This window comes from Bison bison, unplaced genomic scaffold (assembly GCF_000754665.1).
Source record: "Bison bison bison isolate TAMUID 2011002044 unplaced genomic scaffold, Bison_UMD1.0 scf7180017858173, whole genome shotgun sequence".
Taxonomy (NCBI): domain Eukaryota; kingdom Metazoa; phylum Chordata; class Mammalia; order Artiodactyla; family Bovidae; genus Bison; species Bison bison.
Window position 1 is genome coordinate 72,456 of NW_011488746.1, and position 10,063 is coordinate 82,518.

The window sequence follows — 10,063 nt, forward strand, 5'->3', positions numbered from 1 at the left end:
CTAGATGAACTTTTGTTGGTAAAGTAATGTCTCTGCTTTTTAATATACTGTCTAGGTTTGTCATAGCATTTCTTCCAAGGAGCAAATGTCTTTTAATTTCATGGTTGCTGTCACCATCTGCAGTGATTTTGGAGCCTAAGCAAACAAAGTCTGTCACTGTTTCCATTGTTTTTACACATCTATTTGCCATGAAATGATGGGACTGGATGCTATGATCTTAATTTTTGAATGTTGAGTTTTAAGCCAGCTTTTTTACTCTACTCTTTCACTTTCATGAAGAGGCTCTTTAGTTCTTCTTTGCTTTCTACCATCAGGTGTCATCTGCATATCTGAGGTTATTGATATTTCTCCCAGCAATCTTGATTTCAGCTTGTGCTTCATCTAGCCTGGCATTCTGCATGATGTGCTCTGCATATACATTAAATAAGCAGGGTGACAGTATACAGCCTTGACGTATGCCTTTCCCAAGGTGTACTGGTTCACTTTTGGAACCAATCCATTGTTCCATGTAAGGTTCTAACTCTTGCTTCTTGACCTACATACAGGTGTTTAGTAGGCAGGTAAAGTGGTCTGGTATCCCCATCTCTTTAAGAATTTTCCACAGTTTGTTGTGGTCCACACATTCAAAGGCTTTAGCAGCCAGTGAAAAAGAAGTAGTACGTTTTTCTGGAATTTCCTTGCTTTTTCTGTGATCCAACAGGTTTTGGAAACTTGATCTCTGGTTCCTCTGCCTTTTCTAAATCCAGCTTGTACATCTGGAAGTTCTCAGTTTATGTACTGCTGAAGCCTAGTTTAAAGAATTTTGAGTATTACCTTGCTAGCATTGAAATGAGTTCAGTTGTAGGTACTTTGAACATTCTTTGGCATTGCTTTCTTTGAAATTAGAATGAAAACTGATCTTTTCCAGTCCTGTGACCACTGCTGAGTTTTCCAAATTGTTGGCATATTGAGTGCAGCACTTTAACAGCATCATCTTTAAGATTTGAAATAGCTCAGCAGGAATTCTATCACTTCCAATAGCTTTGTTCATAGTAGTGCTTCCTAAGGCCCAAAGCTTCTGGAAGTGGTGCTTCCTAAAGCCCACTTCTGGAAACACAACACAAACTACAAGGATATGTTGTAGTGCACATATAATATAACAAATGTATAACAGCTATAAATGGAATATAATGTATAAAATATTTAGAATCACTGTGTTATACATCTGAAACTAATATGGCATAGTAAATCAAGTATACCTCAATTAAAAAAAAAGAATGCCTTCTATATCTTATCTACTTGTACTTCTTAGGTATCCCATTCACTGGCTGGCATAAAATAGGCATTCAATCATTGATTAAATGAACAAACTGATGAAGATTTTTATCCTTTATTGCAAGGGCACGTATAAATTAAAATTCTTCTTTCAAGATCACCTTTTAAAGTAGGAGGGCAGGTAATTTATTGTTGAGGAAACAGGGAAGCAAATGACAGAGATGATTCACTATACACTGTCGTAGGTGGAGCTAGAGGTAAAGAACCCACCTGACAATGCAGGAGATGCAAGAGATATTGGTTTGATTCTTAGGTTGGGAAGATCCCCTGAAGGAGAAAATGCCAACCCACTCCAGTATTCTTGGTCAGAAAATCCCATAGACAGCCTGAAGGGCTACAGTCCATAGGGTCATGAATAATCAGATATGAGTGAAGCAACTTAGCATGCATGAAGCCTGCTAGCAGCCTGTCTGCTGACAGCTGTCCCCAAATCATCTTTATGAGAAATCAACCTATACAAAAAGCTAATTGTAGGAATGTTAGGGATTAATTTTCCAACTTTTATGAAATAAATGCTTTTTTTTTTTTTTTTTTTTTTAGGGTTTAGTCAGTGTATACCTGATGACAAGCTTCTACCTGGAATTGGAAACAACAATTTTCTTGTTAAATTCAATAGCTTCATTAATTCTTGAGAACCTATTTTGTACTAGTGACTGTGTGGTGGATGTTAAGGACTCAATAATAAATGAGTCATCTGTTGTTAATGAGCTCCCATCCTGGTGAAGGAGAACAAATTAATTGTGGTAAATATCTAATACATTGTAGCAGCTGCTTAAATAGAAGAGGTTTGTTTTTTGCGTGTTAACTTAGTTACTGTTTATCAAGTGCTTACTATGATCAAAGTCTTAGACTAAATACTTTGTATGCAAAATCTCATTTAATAATTCCATCAGTCCTATAAGGTCAAATTGCTGTTCTCATTTTAGAGGTGAAAAGCTAGAAATAAGACTATTGTGTTATGAGAGTATCTGATTGGTTCTTTATAGAAGAATCAGAGAAGGAATTTAGGAATGGAATGAACTGATCATATTGGTCAAGGAAGAACCCTAACATATTTTTAAATGTTAGGGTTCTTAATAAAAGAGTGAATATTCTCAGTAAAAACAGAATTTTTGTCTTCCAGTCACCTTTGAAGCTTTTTTGGTTCACATTTTGTCATGAAAATTTTGTGTCTGGCATGGGTCCCTGGATACATCTTCCAGATTTTCTGGTCAGGTCCAGTAAGAGAAGAAATCATGATACAATTTCTAGTCTTGGAATATTTCAGGATAAAAGAAGTTGAGTTTAACGCACATGGACTGAATAAAGCAGACTACATAACAATAAACCTCATAATCTAATACCTTTCACTGCATTTTGTTGTTCGTAGCTCAGTTGTGTGCAATTGCTTGTGACCCTGCGAACTGCAGCACGCCAGGCTTCCCTGTCCTTTACTGTCCTCCGGACCTTGCTCAAACTAATGTCCTCTGAATTGGTGGTGACATCCAGCCATCGAGTCATTTCTTCACATCAGGTGGCCAACTGTTGGAGCTTCACCTTCAGCATCAGTCCTTCCAGTGAATACACAGGGTTGATTTCCTTCCAATCAAACCAGTTGATTGACTGGTTTGATCTCCTTGCAGTCCAAGGGGCTCTCAAGAGTCTCCTCCAACACCACAGGTCAAAAGCATCAATTCTTTGGTGCTCAGCATTTTTTATGGCCCAACTCTCACAACCATACATGACTACTGGTAAAACCATGGCTTTGACTAGATGGATCTTTGTCAGCAAAGTAATGTCTCTGCTTTTTAACGTGCTGTCTAGGTTTGTCATAGCTTTTCTTCCAAGGAGCAAGTGTCTTTTAATTGCATGGCTGCAGTCACCATCTGCAGTGATTTTAGAGCCCAAGAAAATAAATTCTGTCATTATTTCCATTGTTTCCCCATCTATTTGCCATGAAGTGATGGGACCAGATGATATGATCTTAGTTTCTTGAATGATAAGTTTTAAGCCAGCTTTTTTTTTCTCTCCGCTTTCACATTCATCAAGAGGCTCTTTAGTTCCTCTTAGCTTTCTGGCATAAGGGTGGTGTCATCTGCATATCTGAGGTCATTGACATTTCTCCTGGCAATCTTGACTCCAGCTTGTACTCCATCCAGCCCAGCATTTTGCATGATGTACTCTGCATATGAATTAAATAATCAGGATGACAATATACAGCCTTGGCATAGTCCCTTCCCTAATTGGAACTAATCCATTGTTTCATTTATGGTTCTCTTACTTTTTGACCTGCATATAGGTTTCTCAGGAGGCAGCTAAGGTGGTCTGGTTTTCCCATCTCTTTAAGAATTTTCCTCAGTTTGTTGTGATCCACAGTTAAAGGCTTTAGTGTAGTCAATGAAGCAGATGTTTTTCTGAGGTTCTCTTGCTTTTTCTATGATCCAACCAGTGTTGGAAATTTGATCTCTGGTTCCTCTGCCTTTTTTAAATTCAGCCTGTACATCTGGAAGTTCTTGGTTCACATACTATTGAAGCCTAGCTTGGAGGATTTTGAGAATTACCTTGCCAGTATGTGAAATTAGTACAATTGTGTGTAGTTTGACATTCCTTGGCATTGCCCTTCTTTGTGACTGGAATGAAAACTGACCATTTCCAGTCTTGTGGCCACTGCTGAGTTTTCCAAATTTGCTGACACACTGAGTGCAGCACTTTAACAGCATCATCTTTTAAGATTTGAAATAACTCAGCTGGAATTCCATCATCCCCAGTTAGTTTGTTCATAGTGATGCTTCCTAAGGCCCATTTCACTGACTTTAGCAAGTATTATGTTTATGACTTGATCATAAAATTTGAAAAGAAAAATTAAAATGAATTCTGAATTCATAGCATTCTGAATATGATAGAAATTATCTGAGAAAGCAGAGACTCCATTTGTTTTCATTATGGTGATGTCATTGCTTTCAATGTTTCATAGTTATTGAAGCACTGAAGTACCATTTGCATGCATGCATACTAAGTCACTTTAGTTGTGTCTGATTCTGAGTGACCCTATGGACTGTAGCCCCCCAGGCTCCTCTACTCATGGGATTCTCCTGTCAAGAATACTGGAGTCAGTTGCCAAGCCCACCTCGATGATATCTTCCCAACCCAGATATCGAACCCATATCTCTTATGTCTTCTGTGTTGGCAGGGAGGTTCTTTACCATGAGCATCACCTGGGAAACCCTGAAGTACCATTATTTGAGAGTGAAAACAATAAGGACTGTTTGAGTAAGCGGAACTCATAAAATGCAGATAAAAAAATAATACGGCTTTATTCAATATTGTGAAAGAGATCAATAATGTAATGTTCTACTCTTCACTTGCATTGCTAACAAATTGTTAACAAAAGCAGCTTACCAGACTTTGCTCAAATTGGTATATGAGTCATATGTAATTATGTGGTATAAATAGCAAACTATTGGAAGTATTTAAGCCATTAAATGTGGTTAAGTTTCTTTTAATAGATTAAAATTGCTGTGAAATACAATCTTATTTATACTTTTAATAAAATTTAATTAATTTATACTACTTCATCCACATTGACTTATTAAATTTTTTGAAATAGTGAGATATGATTTAATGATTTATTTATTTCCAAAGGTAAAAGTAAAGTAATTATTCCTCATTTCTGCAAGCTGATTAGTTTAGTTCTAGACAAGTTCTGGGTCTGTCGGTCTGTCTTGAGTTTCTCTGTTGTATATGAATTAAACCTAGGTAACTGTGGACAGTCTGATCTATTCTTAAGTTATCTGTTGAAAGATCACTAAAGCAGCTGTTTGTAACTCTCAAGCCTTTCTTTCTGAAAAGAATTGTTAGTTTCTAAAGCTCCTGACCATGTGATATGTTTTTCCGAGATTGCTTCTTCCAGCTTGCCTTCTAACAGGTTTTCATTTGTCATTACATCATTAATCAAATACCATAATCTAGATATGATCTGGCCAAAAAGGATTGAGAGTGACTGATGTGGAAACTGGAATTCTGTTAATGTGACTGGTGAGCTTTTTTCCCTTCAGGAGCATATGCTTTGGGTTCATGTTGAATTAGTAGTCAATTACCATGCCTTGATCATTTTGAAGTCACTCAGTCATGTCCAGCTCTTTGCAACCCCATGGACTGCAGCATGCCAGGCTTCCCTGTCCAGCATCAACTTGTGGAGCTTGCTTAAACTCATGTCCATTGAGTCAGTGAGGCTATCCAACAATCTCATCCTCTGTGGTCCCCTTCTCCTCCTGCCTTCAGTCTTTCCCAGCATCAAGGACTTTCTAATAAGTCAGTTTTTTGCATCAGGGGGCCAAAGTATTGGAGCTTCAGCTTCAGCACCAGTCCTTCCAGTGAATATGCAGGGTTGATTTCCTTTAGGATTGACTGGTTTGATCTCCTTGCAGTCCAAGGAACTCAAGAGTCTCCTCCAACACCACAGTTCAAAAGCATCAATTATTTGGTGCTCAACTTTCCTTGCAGTCCAACTCTCCCATCCATACATGACTATTGGAAAAAACATAGCTTGTCTAGACGGACCTTTGTTGGCAAAGTAATGTCTCTGCTTTGTAATATGCTGCCTAGGTTTGTCAAAGCTTTTCTTCCAAGGAGCAAGCATCTTTTAATTGTGTGCCTGCAATCACCATACGCAGTGATTTTTGAGCCCAAGAAAATAAAACCTGCCACTGTTTCCATTGTTTCCCCATCTATTTGCCATGAAATGATGGGACTGGATGCCATGGTCTTCATTTTTTGAATGTTGTTTTAAGCCAGCTTTTTCACTCTTCTCTTTCATTTTCATCAAGAGGTTCTTAAGTTCCTCTTAGCTTTCTGCCATAAGGGTGGTATCATCTGCATATCTGAGGTTATTGATATTTCTCCCAGAAATCTTAATTCCAGCTTGTGCTTCATCCAGCCCAGCATTCTGCATAATGTATTCTGCCTAGAAGTTAAATAAGCAGAGTAACAATATACAGCCTTGATGTACTCCTTTCCCAAATTGGAACTAATCCATTGTTCCATGTCCAGTTCTAACTGTTCCTTCTTGACCTGCATACACATTTCTCAGGAAGCAGGTAAGGTGGTCTGGTATTCCCATCTCTTTAAGAATTTTCCAGTTAGTGGTGATCCACACAATCAAAGGCTATAGTGTAGTCAATGAAGTAGATGTAGATGTTTTTCTGGAATTCTCTTCATTTTAAAGTAAGCTGGTTCAAAACATTTCTTCTGCCTTGAATTTCATCTTTGTAAATTATCACTGTTTATCAATTATCACTGTAAATTATCACTGTTAAATCTTATCTCTTCAGTTTTAGCATATTGCTCTAGTTATTAAAATATGTTTGAAGATTTATTCTGTTATCATTGCATTATATATCCCTCTGGAATATGGATTTTAGGATATCTTTAAGAATATAAGGGAAATGGAAGAAAAATAGTAGGGAAATACTGTGACAAACACATTATGAGAATACCTCAAAATGATGGAATAGAAGGATATAGATCTCATCTTCCCTAACAAATTTAAAAAATACATCTGTATGTGGAACACTTCTCACAGATAAGTAACTAAAAACTGGCAGAAGAATGTCTGTACAATCAAAACTCCAAGAAAGCCCTCCATATAACCGAATATGGTGGAATAAAAAGCATCATGTTCAGACCAGCACCCCTGAGAGGGATCCATAATAAAGAGGTCTGTCCAGGCAGACCTTTGCCCTTGGTCTTGTAAGCAGGCCAGGTCACAATCCACATCTCAGTCATGAGATCCTGAATGGAGGAAAAAAAAGCCCCTTTGCCTGCTGGAAGACCCACTGAGATGGACAGAAGGGCTAAAGAAGCCTAGACTCTATTTGTGAGGGGTGCATGACTGCCTTGCCAGTAATCACTGTGGAGAGCGCCATGCATTGGCAGCTTCCACGCTGCTGACTTTCGAAACCAAATGGATGAATACTTTGGCCCAGCTCACTCCACACAACAGCCTGTCACAAAATGTGAGCAGAATTGATCAAGCTACACAGAGACAGACTTGGGTGCCTGGGGTGTGGTCTGAATGGAGCCTCAAATGTCACTGGCAGTGTGTGCATGGAATGACAGGCGAGGCTAGCAGCAGCCAATGTTGGTGCTCACGTGGGCAGTGCCAGGGAAGCACACTGCAGCCAAGAGCTGAATTTTGGGGAAAGAGGCCTTGGGAGAGGACTCATCTAACTATGCAGAAACAGCCCAGATATCCTGGGTTTTGGTAAGGTGGGGCAGTGATGGCCATGGTCAACATGCTCAGGAGACACCCACTGAGAGACCTTGCTCCACATCACAGCATAGTGCTAGATCTGGGGCAGAAAGGTCCTGGGAGAAGACTGTCACAAAAGCAGACCACATCTCAATGGCAGCTGCAGCCTCAAAGCCCCAAACCTGAGGACTAGCCTATCTACTTGGCAACCTTGCACTAGACCTGGGAGGAACACAACAGAGAAAAGGATGTGACCTCAGGCTGCTTCTGAGCAGAATCTCATAATGCCTATACAATTGATGTATTCTATGACTGCCTGGGACACACTTGCTTCAGCAATCATCTTTGGACCAGGGAACATATTCCAGGGCAACGGAGCTTGATCAAACCTTATCCTCAGGGCTTATAATCCAACAACTAGGGAGTGACAGTGCAGTGACAGCCAGGGAGAAGAGAGAAAGTACCACTTCACATCCTGCACAGGCTCTAGATTCTCCAACATCAACCACATTCCCTATCAAGGGAATAATGGCCAGCACACCCTCAGGAAAGATATGATTGATGTCCACATCAAAAGTAACCATCAGGCCAAAATCAGTGAACACTCACAGTATACACAGGGGCACTCTGATATAAAATATCATATTAGAACCACAGTGGATAGCTGATTTTTCTAAATTAACATGGAAAGATAAAGTTAAGTAAAATGAAAATGCAGAGGACCTACTTCTACTGACAAGAGCAAAGAATATCCTCTGAAAGAACAGAAAATTAAACAGAACTCACCAATCTACCAGAACCCAGCATCCAAAAGGTGGTAAAAGTGCTAACTGAATTAAGAAAGATTATCCATGGAAATGTAGATCACTGTTAAGAGCAGAGTGGAAACTATAAAGATAAATTAACTAAACAGATAATTCAATTTCTGAGAATGAAAGGAATCTAGAACCAATGAGTAACAGACAAATGACACAGAGAAACGAACAGGTGATCTGGAAGATAGAGTGATGGAAATTACCCAATCAAAACAGCAGCCAGATAGGCAAATGAAAAAAAAAAAAGAAGAAAGCAACATATGATATCTATGAGATAAGATAAAACATGAACATTCATAATTCAGAAAGAGAACAGAGGGAGAAGGGGATCTAAAATGTATTTGAAAGAATTATGACTGAAAACCTCCCAAACCTAAAAAAGGAAGCAAAAAAAATGAACCAAGAGACCTACACCAAGACATAATTAAAACATAAAAGTTAAACAGAGAATTATAAAGGCATCAAGAGAAAAACAGTTACAGGGGAATCCTCATAAGAATACCAGCAGATTTATCTGCAGAAACATCACAATCTAGAAGGGATTGTCATGATGTATTTAAAGTATCAAAAGGGAAAATCTTGTAAGCAAAGGTTCTCTACCCAGCAAAATTAACATTTAGAATATAAGGAGAGAGAAAGAATTCCATAGACAAGCAAAAATTAAGAGAGTTCAGCAATATTAAACTTACCCTCAAAGAAGTAGTGAAGGGGCTTTTATATATAAAAAAGGTGCTAGAAAAAATAGGAAAAGGAAAGTCACTGTAGGAAAGACAAGTATATAAAATAATCGAAGATCACTTAAATAAGCCAATACGTAAGTTAAAAAGCAATCAAAACATTTTAAAAAGCAATTATAACTACAACACAGAGTAAAAAAAGAAAATATGAACATTTAAAGCAATACAAAAAAATGGGGAGGGGAGTATAAAAATGTATATCTTCTAGAATGTGTTTGAACTTGAATGACTGTCAGCTTAAACAAGCTGTATAATATTGGGCCAAATTACTTGAACTTCATATTAACCACAAATGAAAAATATACATGGATGCACAAAAACAGAACTCAAGAAAATTGAAAAAGAAAATCGTTAAACAACAAAAGGAAAAAGAAAAAGAAGAAATGAACAAAGAAGTGCAAAAACAACTGGAAAAAAAAGAATAAAATAGCAATACATACATCCTATCAATAATTCTTTAAATTTCAATGGAGTAAATACTCAGATCAAAAGACATAGAGTGGCAGAGTAAATGAAAAACAAGAACCTAAATATGTTGCCTACAAGTGAGTCACCTGATGGTGATGACACACACAGACTGAAAGTAGATGGAAAAAGATATTTTTTGAAAATGTAAATAATAAGAAATTAATGGTCACAATGGCGGTGAGGAGATACCCCTCGTCCAAGGTAAGGAGCAATGGCTGCGCTTTGCTGGAGCAGCCGTGAAGAGATACCCCACGCCCAAGGTAAGAGAAACCCAAGTAAGATGATAGGTGTTGCAAGAGGGCATCAGAGGGCAAACACACTGAAACCATATTCACAGAAAACTAGTCAATCTAATCACATTAGGACCACAGCCTTGTCTAACTCAATGAAACTAAGCCATGCCCGTGGGGCAACCCAAGATGGGCGGGTCATGGTGGAGAGATCTGACAGAATGTGGTCCACTGGAGAAGGGAATGGCAAACCACTTTAGTATTCTTGCC

At 38.3% G+C, this 10,063-nt stretch overlaps 1 protein-coding gene across 1 annotated transcript in view; it reads left to right on the forward strand.

Annotated features, from left to right (window-relative positions):
- The window catches only part of LOC105004806 (guanylate cyclase soluble subunit alpha-2-like), a 64,146-nt gene extending 62,053 nt beyond the window's left edge, over window positions 1–2,093 (forward strand). Inside the window, exon 3 of the mRNA XM_010862537.1 lies at window positions 1,855–2,093. Coding sequence (XP_010860839.1) covers window positions 1,855–2,037 — 183 coding nt within the window. The 3' untranslated portion in view covers window positions 2,038–2,093. The remainder of the gene's footprint in view (window positions 1–1,854) is intronic.
- The last annotated feature ends 7,970 nt before the right edge of the window (window positions 2,094–10,063 follow it).